Consider the following 20,718-nt stretch of genomic DNA (forward strand, 5'->3'; position numbering starts at 1 on the left):
AAGGGTGTTTCTCCAATCTCTCTGGACTTTTCTATTTCTGTTACAAATGCTGGTACCGATATCTTGGCAAATACCTAATATTGACCCTGGCAATATATCAGTCAGGCTCTAACAAAGTTATGGGTCTGATACCAGAAATTTGAGAGACAGACTGAAAAATTATTCATACCTAATTTTTGTATTTCCGAAAAGCATTAATACTCTTATTATTGACTTAAGTACTGTGTGTTACTAGTAAAGCTGGATGGGTCCTCAATTCATGCGCACCACAGTGGTGTTAATCCCAGCATACAATCATTTAAACCCCAAATATCCTAAAACTGGAAACAGTACAGACACAAAAATTCAATTGTATAAACTGAAAAAATCAAACAATAGATGTTTTGTCAGGACTTGGATTGTGTGTAGCAAATAAATAATTAATTATATATAATTTGAGAATCACTGCATTTTCTTTAGATTTTATAGAGCTTTTAAGGAATTGAGCATTTATAAATATTTAGGAGTGTGATTTATATAAGTACAACTTCATTATCAGCACAATAGTGTGATTTGCTGTGTTTTTTATACTTAATGTAAGATTTTCCATAAATGTAAAACTCAATTTCCAAAACAGTTGGGATGCAAATCAAACCTTATGTTGCCAAGGCTGGAAAAGTTGGACAATTACAAAATAAAACCTGTTAGCGCATTCCATTATTAATGCTAATTGGCAACAGGTCAGCAGTATGATTGGGCATAAAAAAGAGCTCTGCTGGAAATACTTTCAGAAGCATAGCAGAGGACACAGAAGATGGTGCAACTTGAATTTACGGTGTCTTGTTAACCTTCTGTGAGTGCAATAAAAGCTTTCCAACAGCTTAATCCATCTAAAACCAAAGATGGACAGATGCCGACCCCAAACATACGAAACTGATGGGAAGCCCCAGCAGCTCTCCTGCTGCGTGGAAGCTGAGCCCCCCACAAGCATAAGAGGACCGGATTTGACCCACACCTCATTTCAAAGGCAGCGGAGGAATGTTATTATGTGTCTGATTTTTGACTGTAGACAACAACAAAATCAAACAGAAAAAGAGAGACATCAACTGCGAACAGCACAGAATCTGGCTTTAGCAGAAGGTAGAATCTCTGATAGGATAGGGTGCATTATGCACATGGAATCCATCAAGGCATCATTACTGCTGACAGAGCAAAATATGCTGTTCTGTTATCCAGATGAGGTCTTTTTAGGGAAGGTCTTGCTTATTTCAGGAAGCCAGCTGCAAACAAAATTCTACACGTGTTCTCAAATGGCCTGCTCTCATTTAAAGCCTAATAGCCATTGAAAAAATAAAAATACAAAACCCTATATCAAGCACAAAACTTTTTTTTTTCATTTTAATACTGCTTTTTAAATTTTTGAGTATAGTTTGGGTGTATAGTACCTATAGATAAATGATGATATTGCTGCAAAGGCTGCAAAAAACCGCTTCATTGAACACAGTTTTTGACAATTTCTGCAGTGATGCGGATTTCGGACTGGAAGAAATGAGCAGAACTTGAGGTCGTCTACCATTTCTAATTGTTCTGGGATGAAAGTGCCTGCATGTGTATTTACATGCTTAGTGTGTCAGCCATTCTGAGCCGAGCAGAGTCCGTGGTGTGCGGCACCGGAATCCCTGAGTTAATAGATTTTTGTCCCCAGTGCTTTTAGCGTGTTGATCTCCTGCTGATGGCTTCACACTCTGCTTTAAGCACAGAGATGGGGGGGTGTGGTGGGCAGCTTTGAATAGAGCCTCCTTAACACTGCAAACATTTGGCTAATGTACCTCATTACTTCCCCTTTGAGCTGATTTTCATTTTCCATTCACTTGCTGCTAAAAAAGCACCCCTGAAATTCCGCGTCTCACACGGGCCATTGATATTTATGCTTGCAGACGCAATTTGCTTAATTCCACACAGAAATATTTGTATCTTAATTTCTCCCCTCGATGAGAGTACAAGGAACAGGGGATGCATTAGAAAAAACCTGTGTTGTTAATTATACTGTGTGTTCTGTCTTAATTTTCTCCTCTCACGGTCCGCTACTGTATGTTTTCTTTCCGAACATAGATTCTCCCACCATCTTTTGTTGTGCTACGCTGTTTGTTGTGCTTCCCCTGTGCTCTTGTCTCTGCAATGTTATTTGGCGTTCTGTGCTAACCATCACACAATGCTCCTTCTACCACGCTGCCTCCTTCTTCCCTCTCTCTGTCTTTTTCCCTCTCTCTGTAGATATTTGTGTTTCTGTAGCTGTGCCTCTCTCCTTTACTCTGTTTCCTCTCATCCCCTTCCCACACACCCTCACTGTCCTTGTACTGTGGGCAGTGTATATGTGCACAGAAGCACTTGAGACAACTTTTTTTTCATACAGGCAAGCCACTTAGCAGCTTTATATAGCAAGTACCCAAGGAGAGGATTAACAGCAGGAAACATCAACAGAATGGCTTGCAGTGATAGAACACACATGCATAATACTGCACACACGCACGCGCATGCACTTGGAGCTACACCATTGTACTTACTGAGCCTTTGCCAACCACACGTTGCACCTCTGCCATCCAACTTTTTATGATACATTATTATGTTAGTCATCCAGCATATGCTCTTATCCATATGGGATTTTCTATTGTAAAATATAGACCAGCCTTTCATCACGCTGGGCACAGAAAGCATATTTGACGTTAAAAGATCCAGTGGAGCCTGTGAGCCCCTGCCCATTATTTGATCACATCTTTTGTCTTGGTCAGGTAAGGCAGCTCGTGTCAGTTTGGTGCTCACAGGGCATCATTCACAGCATCTCCCTATTTAGATCAGAGAGGAGTCGCATGCATTTGCAGCCTCGGAACATGCGGCGTGCACTCTCCTTTGCCCGTACACACGTATGGACTCTCACCTTGCACACGCAAACGCGTACACACATACAACACACACACTCATACGCACTTACTACTACATTCTTCATTATCATTCCAGAGCTGATAGGCTCTAATTATCTGCCTTGGCTCTGATTAGTCTCTCTGTAACAAGCTAATTAGATGGAGCCTTGTAAAATCATCACCACCATTACCACAGAGACATGCCTGGGAAAGACACCAACAAGCAGGAGGCGAGGAATGTGTCTTGCACCACTCCCCGCAAAGATTTGATAGTCAACTAAATGTTAAGTGCTGGAGCTCTGATTTCTTTTTGATTAAGTGCCTTTTAAACCCGTCTACTTTGCAATAGAATCTTTATCCTTTCTCATTATTCATCACGAAAGGATTGTTCCGTCTTACAGAGCAGGATGATCTGGCTTAAAGCGCATAAATTGCCGCTGTCAACATTTTAGGAGATAGCATCTGAACATTGATTAGTTTCTCTGCCCCCACGATACAGTGGCTATTTATCCAAAACGAACTATCGTCAGATCCCAGTCAGAACTTTCCTCTCCACAGAGCAACTTTAAAGCCTGAGCAGAAAGCGAGATTAATTCTCTCCTCTAGCTTCTTCCTCTCTCTGTTATTATCCCTCTAACAATCCTTTTAGGAGCTGTCACACACTTTATAGCTATTGTGTTTCAGTTGTGAACACTCACGAGCTAGTATGGAGTGTAACGTTGCATTTTTCATCAAAACGCATCTTAACTGTAAAAGAGTTCAAAAGGAAATAGGAATTGCGATCTCCGCATCCACCTTCTCTTTTCCAACTCATTTGAGCCAACACAAGGTGCTGTCAAATATTTTCATGCAGTTTGAAGACTTCATACCATTTGCTGTGTGCATGTACTCATTAGAGGTATATAGTTTTACATTATCAGCTATAATAGACTTTGGAAAGACATTGTGTTGCAGAACATTATGGAAACCAGCTAAGTAGAACTGCTTTATACAGACAGCACATCTGTTGAGGCAGCCCTCAGGTAGTGAAAGGATGCATCGCACACTCCTGCTGCTTTTGTCTTGGATTAAAAAGTACATACATAGCCCGTGGATAGAAACATGAAACCTTTTACATAATGGGATTTGAAATCCATAGTTACTTTTAGCCTTTAGGTAACTCACCTCTGTGCCTAAGTGTCCATGGTGTGTGTTTGTGAGAGAAAGACAGGAAGATAGAAAGCGACATGCAAGTGTGTGTTTGAGACGGGATTGCTTGCGCATGTGTGGGGTTGTGTTCAGATCTGTATGTGCATGCATTTGTGTGTGTCAATGTGTTTGTCCTGGCAGGGGGTTTTTCTTTTCTGGGGTGAGGCAGATGGCCTCTGTGTATTGCAGTCTACTGAACTGTTTGGCACCTCTTCTGACATATTCCTTCATGCCACGTTGACACAAGATCACAGCCAATATTTGCGAAAATAGTGTCTTAGCCTACAATTCTGTGACTTGCTCCACATCGCAGGAATAGATTCTGCATAAAATGTGTCCTAGATTGGGGCCTGTGACAGTGTCACGAGTTTTTCTTGTGAACATTGTTTCCAGATTGTGTCATTGTGTTTAATGTGGATAACGATCCCTTACTATCAGTTCCAGGAAAAGTCACGCTATGCTTCTGTCATAGAGACACAGTTTTACACCGCCTCTCCTTGGGTGCTGTTGTGCTCCCTTGCTGTCTGCCCCGGCTTAGGTTGAGCGAGTTGGTAATTGGATTCCTGGAATCTTCTTATTCACTTCAGTGAGGCAGTGTGCAGGCGACAAAGTGCCTGCAGTCGTGAGGCATCATCCCCACGCCCCTGTGGGAAGATCAAGGTAGCTTTACCCCAGACATGGTAGATGAGACTGTGGCTGAGGCTCTCTCCCATGGGAACCAAGGTGTCTGGATGCCTGGATGGAAACCCTGATGGAGAATGAATGGATGATGTCATATCCACCGTCCTCAACCCTGGGCCCAAACATACCTCCTGACATCCACTTACAACAATTTCCTGAGCTTCTGGCAGCTATGGTGTAGCAAAAGAAAGTGGAAAGATAGCCGTTAAATTACTAAGTTAAAGATAGTGTGGTAATTGACTTTGACCAGACCTCTGAGCTGAATTGAGACTGTAGCGGTATCAGTTACACAGTACAGGCACAGAAAAAAAACCCATTAACATTTAGTTTAATCATGCAGTCCTGGTTTTTGCTATCTACTGGAGAGGATGTATATCTCACATACCTGTACCCTTAGTTGACTCTGTGCTTGTTGGCGCTTCACATTCCCCTGGCAACATGTCTCCCTGCTGCACACTCAGTTACATGACAGCTGTCACTTTTTGTAACCAGAGCTCCATCACTATCTCTGCACTATCCCCCAGGCCCAGACTGGTACCTGAACAAGGTGAAGTTGAAGATCACTGATGTCAATGACAACGTCCCTGAGTGGAATATGAAGCCGTACCCTTACCTGGCTGTCGTATCCCCTGAGGCCCCTGCGGGAACGTTTGTCTACCAGCTCCAGGCTCATGATGGGGATGAGGGTAAAAGTGGAGAGGTGGAATACTTTTTGTCAGATGGTAAGCTTTCTGCTGTTCATACACACACACACACACACACACACACACACACACACACACACACACACACACACACACACACACACACGCATATAGAAGGGAAGTTGTATTAAAATAGATTGTGTTGTTGTTAAAATAAGTTGACAAGCTATAGAGACTTGAAAATAAATACAAGTAGTCAGACACCAGTTCTCAGACATGACAGCCAGAGGCATTCACACATTCATTCATGCATTCATAGGTTCTTTAGGTGTCCGTTAGATTCTCTATCTCTCTGTCACCCTATTTCTCTTTTCTTCTGTATCTCTGTCCCTCTTCCTTTTTCTACACACACATACACAATCGCAGCAGTCAGACACACACACACAGCCAGAGGCCTTCGCACATTTGTTTATGCACTTATCATGCACTCTATCTATCTCTCTAATTCTCCATGTTGCATACGCAGAGTAAATTCTGCAGACACACACGCTAAAATACACATACACGCATTTGGCTGTTGGAAGTCTGCCATAGCAGACCCCCTGGTGGTTGAGGGGATAGAGGTTTGTTCACATGTCAGAGATTGGGGGATGTGCTAATCTTGCCAATGGGGCTTTACAAAACACTACTGACTTCCCTCTGACTCGCATTAGTACATCGCACAGCTTCACGTTTTGACTTTAAACCACAAATACTACAGAGCGGCCCTTGTCTTTGTCTCGCCCCTTGTCTATGCTGAGAACTCAAATAAGCAGCGACATTTGTCAAAGCAGCTAACATAAACTTAAAAGAACTAGATAAAAAAAACATTAAAAAACTAGATATTTAATGTAAGTACGATAGAACCAATGTTGAGATTTCATATTATTTATTTAACCCTCTTATCCTGTGCTTAATTTTAAAAACCTGAAGATGAGATGAGATGACAGTAGCCAGCCTTCAGTTGATCAGTGTCACCCTGATTGACCCAATTTTTTTAGTATTCAACGGCAGCAGAAAAAGTAAAAAAGTGCCCTCCAGAGTTTTTTGCTTTTGTTTTTTTTGTATAGAAACACTTGGTTATGTTTATATGCAGCCTTCCTCATCCTAATGCACGGTGTGCATCCTTGTGGTTTAACAATAGTGTTGGATGGATTTTTTCACCCATCTTTTTTAAAATATTTAGAGTCTTACATTGATTACTTCCATGTTTGCTTGCTAGCATTCTTCCTTCACTGCCTTTGGCACATTGATACCTTTGTTGATGCATTGCTCCTACCGGCTGTCAGTCTGTGGAAGAGTGGGAAACCAATGGCAGGATGATCATAACAACAATGGGACTCACTAATTAAAACATTTCTCCATAGCTGCTAATCAAAATTTCTACAAACACCACAGTCAGAAAAAAATGTTTTATAACTTAAGGAAAAGTAGAAGTTGAGTAGCTCGATGTAAACTTAAATTGGAAAGTAAAAGTAGTCACTCGTCAGGTGAAAGGTGAAAGTCATAACTAAGAATGTCTAAAGAGTATATAAAAAGGAGTTTGGTCATACGCTATATTTCTCACAATCCTAACAAATCTTATCAAACCTGTGTAACCACTGCCTGATTTATTCCTCTGATCCCAAGACCTCCATATATTTCCAAAATAATTAAAAAAACCCATCAATAAGTCATTAAGGCATTCTGCTGAAAGGGAGACATTTCCTTTGTTACAATAAACATTAGCACTGTGGTTCATTTTGAGTCATTCCCATATGCATTGTTCTGTTACTTCATTGTGTATTAATACATTTTTATTGCCTATTTTATAGCTTTTTTTCTGTGTGATTTTAAAAATCTTTGTCTCCAATATTTACAAATTGGCTTGGTTCATATTATTAAGTCACATTATTGAGAGAATTAAGAACACAGTGTTGGATTTGGCTTTTTATAAGATTTGTCAACAGCCTGAATATTATAGAACTTATTAATTACTGCAATCCCCAAGGCATAAAGTGGGGACACTACATAAAATGTAAATTTAAACAGAATGCAATCATTTAAACATTTCATAACCCCTTATTTTATTTGCAGTATCAAACAGGAAAAAATTTAAATGTTTAAATGTAGATAATGTACCATTTTAATAAAAAAATAAAGCCATTTTGGCTTTGATGGCAGCTGCATGTCTCAGTTATGTTGGAACAGAGCCATGTTTACCGCTGCGTATCATCTCAAGTGCTTGAAAGGAAGGCGGCTGAACTTCTTTTGATTTGTGAAGACGTTTCGTATATCATCCAAGAGGATTCTTCCGTTCTGAACTGAAGAAGACTGTATGATAGAGCTTTATCCTGTATTTGTGGACACAGTTTGGAATGGCACACTGTGTCCACAAATAGTGATTTCTGGAATCTTTCTTGAGCACATGCAGTGCTGGCTGAGAGCTTGAAGATCCTGAGGACTGATTTTCAGCTTGCACACATGGGTTTATCCAGAATTTTGGAATTTTGTGATGATATTATTTACTGTAGACGAGCTAGATGATGAGATATTCAAAGCCTTCACGAGATTGTGCTGACAAACATTATTCTGAAGTTGTTCCACAACTTTTAGATGCAGTGTTTTGCAGATTAGTGAACCTCTACTACTCTAAGATTTTCTTTTTATACAAGAATTTAATCATAATTTATTTAATTACACGATGATCATCCAGATAGTACAACACAAAACACAAAGTGCAAGATGTGCATGTATCTTCACATTCCTGAACTGATCCTCAGTTCCATTTCTGACACTTGTTTGTTGCAAACAACAATAAAACATCAATTATTCCTAACCCCCATTTATATTATTAATGACCAATTTATACCAGAATAAAATAAAACATATTTAAATAATTTAAAACTGTAAGGTGTTCTAAGGTAAATAAATAAAAAGTCAGCTGTAATTTAGTTTCTAAATTCCACAGAAAAGATTTTCTGGCCATTTTTTAATATGAATATTTTTGAATATGAAAAATCGCTCTTTACAATTTAAAATGTATCGCTTGGAAAGGCTTCTTTGTCAGTATAAGCCTTGAGAACAAGCAAACTACTGAGGACCAAGGCTGAAATTTCAACTGACACTGCACTGCCGTCAGTAATGGAAGTCCTGAGGTCAGTGAGACCTGATAACCAGTCATCAATTCTCACCGAGCAGAACCGGTGCTTTGACTTTATATATATATATGAGGTTTTTGGTGAGCCACCAAATATTCCTGGCCCCTCTATTCACGCTTATCGTCATTTTGAGTACAGAGCTGCTCTTTAGTTTCACACGGTGTTCTTTGAAAATGACAAGTGAGGGAAGGCAATCATTACTTCATGGCATCTGGGGTCCCTAAAGGATCTGTGCTTGGTTCCCTTCTCTTCTCAGTATGCTGTGATTCTGACATCTAAATGTGAAGAGCAAATATACATTAAGGTATATACTAACATGCTTTATAGTAACTAAGATATAATTTTTAAGAGTTTAAACTGTTTATGATCTGAATTCTTTTACACTACCTTCAATTTCCTGTCATTAGTACATTACTTTGGTCCAAAGTGTCTGTGAAATGAAAAATGCAGTTGCTGTTAAATATCTATCAGACTGCCTAAAAACAAATAGGAGTTAAAAATAATTGAAGTTCTTGTTGACAGTGAATAAACTATCAAAAGATTTTAATATAAGTAAAAAGTCCAAAAATGATTAAACGTAACAACAGTTGTTGACTATTATGATTAAGGAATTGCACAGAATGAATAAAATTAAATGTGTTTATACATAAATCATATTTATTAATTCTATTAGAGCTTAACAGATTGTATAAATCTTAATTCCACAAACACAGTAAGACAGAAATCCGTATTTCAAAAGGCTATTCGGGAAACATTTCTGTGTTTGCATTCAGGTGATCGCCCGTGCATTGGTTTGGATCCAGTTGTGGAAAATAATGTCATTGTATTTCCCTGTAGGCGGCGATGGCTGCTTTGCTGTTGACAAGAAGACAGGCCAGGTGGTGACCACAGGGCTGGTACTTCAGAGGGAGAGAGAGTACTTGTTAAGCGTGGTGGCCCTTGACGGCATGGGGAGCCGCAGTGCCCCTGCCATGCTCTCTGTGGTGGCGGGAGCTAGAGCACCGCAGTTCACCAATACAAGCTATGCCATCTCAATACCAGAAAACACACCTGAGGGACAGCCGTGAGTACTGCCTGTGTTTGCATCCACTTATAAACATACTCAGGGATACGTTCCAGCTGCGTATTAGGAGCAAAATATCATGAAAAATGCTTTTCTTCTTCCAGTGTGTTATATTCATTCTGTAAAGCTGAAATTATTATATCTTTACAAGTCATTTCTTGTTAAACACATATGCCAGGCCTTTTTAGATCTTTATCTGTTCCCATCTGGTTATCAGCAAACACTTTGTGTCAGATTCTTCATTGCTGCCTCGGTATGTTTAATTGCCCAATACTGCAAGCACAACATTAAAAATGCAACAATATAGTAGACATATTTTTAATACACTTAATTTCTGTAAATTAACAAAGACTAAGATGAATGCAGGCATGAGACGATGTGCTGTCTCACGTAGTGACTCACATGAGGACAGTTACACATGCAGACTTTAGCATAATAATGTAAATCACTGAAATTTCAGTATGTATAGCTCTGCTCTGCAAACATAAGTCCTACAATAATGAATGCAGACATGCATAAAAACACACAAAAGGTGTCAAATCTCAAGCATAACTTGTTAAGAATTTGTTAATAAATATTCATTTGTTCACACCAGTGCACTCAAGCATGAACTGACTTATTATCATCACTTTCTATTAGGGAATGCAAACTCTCTTCACTGTCAAAACAAACACTGATATCTACATAATAGTATCACATTATTACACAGAACTGACGATCACTGATTGACTGTGTTTATAGCACATAGCCAATGGGCCATACAATAATTGATTTCATTACAGCACAGTGCTGATGTAGGAGAAGAGGATTTCGATTCTAATTCAACAAGGCTGCAGCTAAAATCAAACAATAAAGACTCTTTTTTCCCATTTCTTTTAATCGCTTTCTCTTTGTTCTACAGCTTCCTGGTGGTGTTTGCTATCTCCTTCCAGAAGCAGCAAATCAGCTATAGCCTGCTGATCAATCCCAGTAGCCTTTTTAGCATTCAGCAGGAGACGGGGGAGATCAGCCTGACCAGGACACTGGATTATGAGAATGACCAGCGACGCTACCTTCTGATGGTGCGAGCCAGTGAAGAGCCAGGCAGCCTCAGCACTGCAACAGAGGTTAGTTTAATTAGACAGAGATACGGGCACCAAATAGGAGTCATGTAAGAGTTCAAGCTCTGTTGTAATCTGAGGCCAAAGCTGAGGTCCACTGTGATGTTTGTGACTGCGACTCAGGCATTTACTATTACTTTGGAGAATTAAACGAAATAACAAAATATGTTCTGCTGTTTGGATGATTTTGTCTGTCGCGCTCTCCCACTGGATTGCCACAACGCTCCGAGGCAGGCAGGTTTTCATCTAAATAGCTCATAACGGTTAACGACAGTGACCTGTTGACATCACACTGCTTGGCAATAACCACAAAAGAGGAGCAGCATAGTTTGTAACTGTCTACAGCAGTGGCACGCCTGAATGGTTTTTAAATGTTAACAAGTAGACTGGTGACCCAAGTGAATTTTTGTTCTGCGGTTTCACTCTTCGCCTTCGTGTCTCACTAAGTGCTTTTTGTCAATTGTTATCTAGAGATGAACGCTGCAAAATATAGCACCCTCTTAGGCACAAGAAATCAAAATCTGAAAACATCCTTCACAAATGAATATTTCTAGATAAATTATTTACAACTGCAGTGTGATTTCAATTATTAATTGAAAAGATTTTGTTGCCCAATTATCATGTCGGGCTCTTACTTTGTACCGCAGATTTAGCGGGCACAACCTCCTTCTGCTCAGCTGCATGTTGTGGAATAAGAGATGGAAACTGGGAAAACCTATCCCAGCTATTTCAGGACTATTACTCAGCTGTCACTTCACACTTTACACACAGTGGTGACAGGGAGCTTGTAGGGTGGAGGGGCGACTAAGGGCCTTTGTCGCAAATGCGCACAGTGAGGCACACACATGCTAAGAACATTTCTATTTTTGACTCAAGAAAATCATGGAGTGGAAGATAAAGAATGTGTTGAACTGGCAACTTGGGGAGCTATAAAATGCAATTTAGATTAAGTTTTCGGGTCAGCTTCCTGTACAGAAACTTTCATACGGTTGTTTTCTAGAATTGAGAGTTGATAACTAAAGCTTAATTTTGTCTTCTTATATACTGATTGTATGACTCCTCTCCTCTCTCCACTTTTCTCCTCTCCTCTCCTTTCCTCTCCTCTCCTTTCCTCTCCTCTCCTCTCTTATCCCATCACGCCGGCACTAATCAGGTTCAGGTGTTGATAACGGATGAGAATGATTGTGTCCCAGAGTTTCTTCAGTCCATCTATAGTGTGGATGGAGTCCCCGAGACTGTAACCACGGCAACATCCCTGCTGCAGGGTGAGAATCCTCTGACCCCATATGTCACATCCATCTGGTTCTTTTTGAATTAAAGAAAGAAACTTTATAAAAAGTAACTTTTTCCTAGGGGAAAACAGCAACTGAATCTTAACAGAAGAGTTTCTCGTCTGACCTTGAGTTTCCCAGTGAAAGTGTTTCGTATTTACATCATAATCTGTTACATACTGAACCAGTGTAGCTGCTAAAAAAAACCCCACCATACATTTTGATTTATTACGTTTTGTATGAATAATGGCAGTTTATCTATTACTGCATGGTCTAGCTTATAATTTTTAATTATGAGGCTGAAAGAATATGTTTTGCTGTCATCACTGCTTAACTTGTAAAAATACACACTAATTAAGAAACCTATTGAGGGAAGTGTAGAAACAGAGTGTGGTGTGTTTTTAATCAGATACAGTTGTTTGTTTCATAATGCGTGACCCTGTATCTCTCACACACTTTTACCACTGTCACTGGTGATTAAAATTACACTTCTAACTGCACTCATGAGATCTGAGTGTTTTGGGATTCTGTATGTATGAGATTCAGTATTTAGCCACAGCCACAGATACAGAACTATCTGAAAGGGATTCTTTCACCATGCGTGATATTTAACTCACAAAGTTAACCCTTGAAATGTTAAACACGCCACATAATATGCAAAAACAAACCCCAAAACAAAACATTATTCGGGGCTATTTGTTTGGCCTTTCACATTGCTCTCTCTTTAGTTATTGTCAAATGCTGTTGTGCCTCTGGGACTTCTTTACCCCACTGGCTACAGTGGGAATCTCAAGCTGGGCAATTGTTTCTGGTGCATTCTGACTGAGAAAAATGGAACAAATTTAATCTCAAAACATTCGAATAAACAGCCTGGAGCGGTAAAGACTGTTGGCACTGCAAAGCCAGTGGTAGGAGAAAATGGCAACCAATACAAACCGATGCACCGAGAAAAAAATAACATAACCAGTGTGGTGGCAGTAGAGGAATCAAAGATGAAAAGAAAATGGAGACAAAGTGTCATCTTAAAGGGTTGAAAAGCAGAAGTATAAAAGGGAGACTTTTATGCTGCAAAAGGACTATAGCTGATATTCAGTGCAGTTATAGGACTGTATCATTCTGTAAAACCACCCTAATTTAGATTAACAAGGTAGCTTAAACTGGTGAACTGCACAGGTAACTAAAATGTCAAAGTGATGGAATGAAATGTCTATTACAGTGCGTCTTCTTCACAATATACAAACAAGTCAAGAACACAAAAGTCCACAATCAGGGAATAAATAATTCATGAATGGAAATACAGAGGGTTTACAACATGGTGGGAACCAGTGGTTACACCAGATTAGACTTTGTCAGGACACATCTAAGGTAGCACAGTCTGGGGGAAAAAAACTTTATAAACCAAAACGATCTTGTACCAGAATGATGGGAAGCGAAAAGTATGGAGAAGAAAAAGAACAGCTCACAATCCAAAGCATACCACATCATCTGTCAAGCATGGTGGAGGAATATGTTGCTGCCAGTCGAACCGGGTCAGGTGTTTAATGAAGATGTGACTACTGATAAAATTAGCAGAATTAATTCTAAAGTTTAAAGAGCTCTGTTCTCTGAGCAAAACTGTTAGGATGGTGCTTCACACTCCAAATGGATAATGACCTAAAGCGTACTACAAAAACAACCCAAGAGTTTCTCAAGGCAGAGAAATGGGATATTCTTTAATGGCCAGAATAGCTTATCTTATCTCAACCCAATAGAGCATGCTTTTCAGTTACTGAAGACAAAATCGAGGCCAAAGAGACCCACAAACATGCAGCAATTGAAGGCAGCTGCAGAAAATGCCTAGCAGAGCATCTCAAGGGAGGAAAAAGAGCATTTGGTGATGCCACTGGGTTCTAGACTTCAAGCAGTAATTGACTACAAAGGATTTTCCACCCAAGTATTGAAACCATTTATCTATTCATAGTTATGTTAGTTTGTCCAATTACTTTTGAGCCTCTGAAAATGTAGGACTGTGTATAAAGTCACATTTTGATTGTTTGATCTAAAATGCACTGTGGTGGTGTACCTAGACCGACTTAGAAAAATGTCTCACTGTCCAAAGACGTATGGACCAAACTATAGCTAAACTCGATCGAAGAAGATAAAAACACTGTGCAGACTGAGCTGGTAACAGCAAGGTTCAAAGGAGATTTACTTCACTTTCACTTTGTCTTTACCTTTTAATGAGTCAGTCACACTGTAACAGTTAAATGCAAAGGGTGCGTAGTAAATTACCTGTCTGGAAATGTATTACAAGATGTTCAGATGGCACTGACACGCACAGGCTGCTTGCTGGTGCAGATACTTGACACACAGAAAATACACACATCAAAAGAATATGCAGTACACAATTGTTATGAGCTTGAGGGGATGTGCATGAAACAGTGATTTTAAGTGAAACTCACACAGTGTTTGTGGCTATACTCTTAGAGAAAATCACACCACACATTGGAAACCAATCTATACTTGTTTCTTCTCTATAATTACCCCAGAATAAAATCATTTCCAAATCCACACACAAACACTGTCCATTTCACTCTGTCTTTTTGCTGTCTTTAAGCTCGTATTGTCAAATGATAGTAATCATTCTGGAAGGGCACCGTTTCTGTTCTAGTAATTGTAGCTGTCATAGCTTGTGATTTATCGCATGTTTAGCAAGGCCATAAAGAGATAATGATCTACACAGATGTCAACATATTCATGAGCTGATCACATCTCATCAGCCCTTTTCGATTAACTCGTAATTGATGGCTCTCGTGTGATGTCTTTCCTCCTGCCAGTGTTAGCCACGGACTGTGACTCAGGGTTAAATGCTGAACTCACCTATTACACCCTGAGCCCGGACTTCAGCATTTCACCCCATGGGACTGTTTTCCCAGCGAGACGGCTTGACTATGAGAGGCCTAATCATCTCTATGAGTTTGTGGTGATGGCGGTGGACAGTGGGGACGAACCTCACTCTGGCACTGCCACCGTCCGTGTGAGGATGGCGAATGTCAACGATGAAGCCCCCGAATTCTCCCAGCCTGTGTAAGTAGTCTTTTTTTCCCCATCACAAACCAAAATCAACAGTTTATCATCATAATTTGCAACTATTGTTTGAAAACATAAAACAGCTGCATCAAAAAACTAAGGCTGAGATACAAAAGTGCAATGAAAAAAAATCAATAAATGACTATAAAAAATATCCAATGCATGGATGTCTTTGTGTTGTTGCATCTTTCTTTACGCAGAATTGAACATTTTTTAACATCAAACTCAAGCAGAGTTTAAATAATGTTGCCATTGCTGCCACTGCTTACATTCTGATCCACCAGCTGATCGTATTTGAGTTTATCAAAGCTTTACTCTTTGAGCAGACAAGGTAGTTGCATCACAGACATATGGGCTGTTACATCATACATCACAGCCCTGCCTTCCTTGAGGCTATCCTTTGCAATAATATTTGATGCTGGGAGTCCTGTTGTGAATAGTGGCCAACTCGTCTCCAAACTGCTGTAGTGAATCCACCAGCATAAGACAAACTCAATATGTTTTATTTGGTGTGTTAATCACAGCCATCTGGCATCAAAACAGTCTGTTACTCACATTAATCACAAAGTGTGACATTGTTAGTTTCACAGCATGTTCTGATGGATAGCTCAAAATGTTTGTGGTCCAATATTGTAGTGAATTCGAGCATTCACTTCACACTCTCTGGGTTTTATTTTTGGCCTTTTCCAAAGGTATGCAGTAAACTGACATATGGATGCAATCCAGTGTGTCCCAGAGTGGCTTTTTGGCAAAGCTGTATAAGTGGGTGGGCAGCAACTGTCACTGTGGCTCTGCTACATTTATTCCACCGAACGAGTAAGCTGCTTGTCCTGTCAGTCATGTTTCAATGACCTTCACACAAGACTGTTGCAGACCTCTGTTACCTGCTCTTGTTGCATTGTCAGGTGTCAGTCTCAGTGACTGGCTAGACACACAGCCAAACAATGAGGTGGGCAGAAAGGTGGAGATGTAGGCAGACAAACATAAAACTGAAAAGAAAAACACACTGAAACATGGTTGCAGGGCAAGCAAGTAGAGAATGCCAAAACATACACTGCGAGTAGACAGCCAGTCAGATATGCAGATAAACAGAGAAGCCTGTCGGCAGTCAGGCAAATATTCTTCCCAGCAGACAGATAGTTAGAAATGCAGACATTTTGCCAGGTAGCATGTGTTAGGCGCTTCCTCACACTATGGCTTTCTGAGATGTAGATAAATGCTGTGAGGGAAGCGAGCAGGGGCCCAATTCGAATTCGACTGCTACTTCCTCCAACTCAGTGATGAGTGAAACTCTGTGTTGAGTCACACTTGTGTCTGCAGAGAGTCTCTTAATTAAGGGGTAGTGTAGAATGTACCAGCAAGCTTTGGGAAGACCTGCCATTATTTAATAGTAACAGTACTTTCTGTGAGAATATGCCAAGTAGGTCTATTAAGATGATGTCTATCATCTACTGAAAAAAGTGTGTGCTCCATTTGAATTGTATTCAATCATTTAAAGCACAGACAGTATTCAGCATTTGTTGAAATTATTCTACTTTTCTTCATTCATTTCTCCAACTTCTTCTTGACCTCTATAACCAGAATGGAAAATAGTAATCTTTATTTATAAAGCACTTAAAAAAAGGTGGAAACTGCTGAACAGAATATTTCAGATAAATTCAGCAGAATAAAGTTAAGATTTGGTTGCTGAAAGCAAAAAAGAACAAATGAAGCAACATTATTTTACTGTAAGATTAAAAAAAAACAAAAAAAAAAAACTTGTGGGTTTTTAGTTTTAAGGGAAGCCATTTCATTTTTCTTTATTACAGATGCAATCATACTGAAATAATTACATATAACTCAATTTTATGAATGCAGTTCAGTTCAGTGTTATTTATGTAGCACCAAATCACAACAAGGCACTTTAAATTGTAAGGTAAAGACCCTAAACCACAACAATCATATGCGTGGAGTTTCCTTCATGCAGGAAACAAAACAAGCTCTTCACCTTTCAGCACTGTGGGTAGTAAGCCTGCACTGATGCAGTCTCAGTATTGGAAGGATTCATAACCCACTCACACTTAAGGCTAGTAGGGTTGGAATGACACTTAATGTGGCGGAGCCTCCATGTAAATGTGCAAGTGCAGCGAGAGGCTGTAGGCTGCAGATTAGAATTGGGCTATAGTGCTCAAAAAAGAACAGAGACTCATGTGGAGGTAGAGTGTGCACATTAACATTTAAAAAATGACTCTTATATTCAGATTAATTGAGATACTTGCCTGACAGATGAGTGGACGGGCTAGTGTTTTTTCCCTCTCAGTTTGCATCTGAACGAGCCACAGAGAGGCTAAATGTGATTGAAGTGAGGGACAGACGGCGAGAGACTCCATGGAAATGCAAAATGTCCAGACATGCAGGGAAGCAGACAGACAGGCAGGCAGGCGTACCATGTCTGAGCACAACTTCACAGTTCAGTGAGATGTAGGAAGACGCTTCAGGAAGAAAAGCAAAGGGAGTGTATATGTTTCATCCCCTCAGAGCTGCGGAGAGGTGGCCTCTGAGCCGGGTGACAGATTACAGGTCACTCATGTTGCCACGGAGATTGCCGAGGCTGGCGGAGATGAATCACCCATCAGCGTTCTTCTGTAAACCATCAATCACCTCTGACTTTTCACCATAGACACCGCAGCCCCACCCCACGTACACACATACTTACACACACACACACACACATTAGAAGAGGATACAGCACAAAATCTCACAGGGGATGAGTTCTGCTGACGAATCAACTCGAACTCTGTGAGAACACCGCCCCCTCTTATAGCCTGCTCCTCTCTGTCAGCCGTCCTCTTTTACTCTCTTTTTTCTCCCACTCCCACATTTCACTTTACTTGTCATTTCACTGACAGCCTTCTTTTTTGTCACCTAGCTGCTCCTTTCTCACCTTTTTTTTTTTTTTTTTTTTTACAATTTCTCTTCATCTGTGCGTCCTCCTAGTCACAGAGTTAATCTCCTCCCCATTGTGCTTTGTACCACAGCGGTATATCAGTCTCCTGTGTCTTGCTGGGCATTTTGCTACCCAGCACCACAGAGCAAGCAAATCACTGTTGACATTTTAAAAGGCAGTGGATCAAATGGCCCACAGTGGGCAGGGTATGTGGAAGCACCATTTGTTCAATGGCTTCAACATCCCAGTAGACATTATCATTTGTCTCTGGTCTGGCCAGCTAAGAGGACAGGTTAAATCATAGTGACAAGTAAAAGCCACAACCATAAGTCTAATCAGCTTCTCGATGCCCTGGACTGTGTAAATGATTCATATCTCTAGTCTCTTTGTTTGTGGGTTTCTATTATTGACTTCCACCATGTATGTGTTCTCACTTTCTCTAAACTTGAGTTCCTCTTTGCAGATATCGAACATTCGTTTCTGAGGATGCAGGCCCCAACACCCTGGTTGCAACAGTTCTGGCCAAAGATCCAGATGGCGATGGTATATTCTACTCCATAACAGCAGGCAACGAGGAAGAAAATTTTGTCATTGACAGCCAGAAAGGTGATATTTCTTAATTTTCCGACCAGGTGTCATATTATTCAGCTCTCATTGTAATCGATGGGCTTTCTGTCAAATTGCGCTTTCAATTTTCTCAAATATATTTTTGTAACAAAGGTGTGCAAGGAACAGCCTCTATTTTCAAAGGCAGTGTGAAAAGATATTGAAAGCTGATAATAAAAGCTATATTTCCTATACGCGTGCTGCTCTTTCTATTATTAGGGTCATAAATAAAATCTATAACATTATTTAGGAAATTTCTGTCCTTGGTTTGGCTTTTTCCAGGTACAGAGAGGAATGTTCCACATGTTTCTTAGCCTTCTAGCATTGATGACTGCACAGTTTATCTTTTTTATTTACCCTTTGATCCGAAACCAGTGGCAATCTCTGTGACATTTGTCACCCAACCCTTTCAATTCAATTTCACAACAACTGCTCTATCATAGTTCGCAATCTCCAAGCTCTGCTCCGCCAGCTCCTCTTTCTTTTGTGTCATCGTTTTATATTTCTTTCCACCCTTTCTGTGTATCCTCCGAGAAAGAAAATGCTAAGGCTGATATCCTTTGGGTGCGGGGAAATCACTATATGGTTTCCCTTTTACTGTATATGCAACGAATGCTGTCTCGCTGAATAGCTGGTTGAGCTGGTGTTGCGTTTGTAAACAAGGCTGACATTTAAGGCGAGACAATTACTACACACATCCCACAGTTTGCGAATTTTAATGTAGCGGTGCAGCAATGTCAGTGTCATGCATTGTCATTAGAACCTTGGATCCTTCTCTGCTCTGTGGGCAGGTGAAATTACAAGTAATACAGGAGAGAGGGAAGTCAGGCGCTCCCATATGTGTGTATCAGCATGCTGTGTTGTCTTTAATCAAGAGCATTGAAGGGGATGAATAGAAACACAACAAGAGAATAAAAAAACTCCCCATGCTCTCACTTCAATGGGTTTTCCCCACATCACAGGCTGCTTGCTCATTCTGCAACCTCTGATGTTTTTGTATTTCTGTTGACGAGAAAGATGTTGACTCAGATGCTCCATCCTTTTATCCCACCTTTTATCTTGACTGTTACATGAAAGCAGACAAAGGGGGCAAGAGGAACAGCTAATAGGCATCTGCTGAGCCTCGTTAACTTCTGACCAGACTCACTGTACTGCTTTATGTTTTCGCTCAAGTGCTTTAGCTGGATGGGCATCTTTAGAGGAAAGCATGCAATTATTAGATTAGAAATGTGACAAAATCACTACTGTGAAATTGGTTTTTGGATTTAGTCTGTATATCAGATTTCTACCTTTCTGTGGACTTGAGAGGTGAATTTTCACTGCTCTCTATCTTGCTTCCAACGTCTAGAACAACAGTATGCAGTATGCATTTTCTAGTGTGTTTTTATTGATAGCACATCCCTTACTATGCGTCCACTTCCTCAGCAGCAATAACATCCTACTTAACAGCTATAGAATGGTTGTATGTACTCTGTTAGTATAGACCATATACTATACAAGAAGTAATTTAAGTGGTCTGTGCTCTTTGCAGGATTGATCCGTCTCCGCTCGACTCCCCTGCCCAAGCTTCAAGGTTTGGAGTACGTCCTGAATGTAACGGCCACAGATGACAATGCATCAGGCGGACCACACCCTCTGTCTTCGACTGCCCGGGTCATCGTTGGGGTTGATGATGTCAACAACAACAAACCTATATTTGAGGAGGTGAGGAAGACAACCCTGGTACTTTTAGTACATTTAGTTTTTTACTTAATCCCTACAAAAAAATGGTTAAATCCAAGAAGATAAACAAAAATGGAAGTGGAAAAACACACGGAAGCTTAGCACAACTATAGGTGCAAAACAAGGCAGATACCAGGGTAGACAGCATGACGGACAAAGGCGCTCAGGAGCTCAGAGGTGGGCAAAGGACACAGACGATCTGACAAAGACTTGATGGCAAAGACGAATTAAACACACAAGAAGGACGGGGTATCGACGAGCAGGTATAACTAATTGGTCGTGGGTGAGAAAATCAGAAAGGAGGGGAGGAAAGTAAAACAGCCAAGGACAAAGAAGAAAAGTAGTGCCTTCAAAATAAATGTATTTATGGGC

The 20,718-nt window shown here is 40.3% G+C and overlaps 1 protein-coding gene across 1 annotated transcript in view; it reads left to right on the forward strand.

Annotated features, from left to right (window-relative positions):
* Nucleotides 1-20,718, forward strand: part of LOC134631589 (neural-cadherin-like) — a 96,845-nt gene that overhangs the window by 32,369 nt on the left and 43,758 nt on the right. Inside the window, exons 2-8 of the mRNA XM_063480069.1 lie at nucleotides 5,291-5,488; nucleotides 9,427-9,652; nucleotides 10,554-10,758; nucleotides 11,906-12,017; nucleotides 14,840-15,089; nucleotides 18,482-18,624; nucleotides 20,156-20,328. Of these exons, the coding sequence (XP_063336139.1) occupies nucleotides 5,291-5,488; nucleotides 9,427-9,652; nucleotides 10,554-10,758; nucleotides 11,906-12,017; nucleotides 14,840-15,089; nucleotides 18,482-18,624; nucleotides 20,156-20,328 (1,307 nt within the window). The remainder of the gene's footprint in view (nucleotides 1-5,290; nucleotides 5,489-9,426; nucleotides 9,653-10,553; nucleotides 10,759-11,905; nucleotides 12,018-14,839; nucleotides 15,090-18,481; nucleotides 18,625-20,155; nucleotides 20,329-20,718) is intronic.

Source organism: Pelmatolapia mariae, linkage group LG7 (genome assembly GCF_036321145.2).
Source record: "Pelmatolapia mariae isolate MD_Pm_ZW linkage group LG7, Pm_UMD_F_2, whole genome shotgun sequence".
NCBI lineage: Eukaryota > Metazoa > Chordata > Actinopteri > Cichliformes > Cichlidae > Pelmatolapia > Pelmatolapia mariae.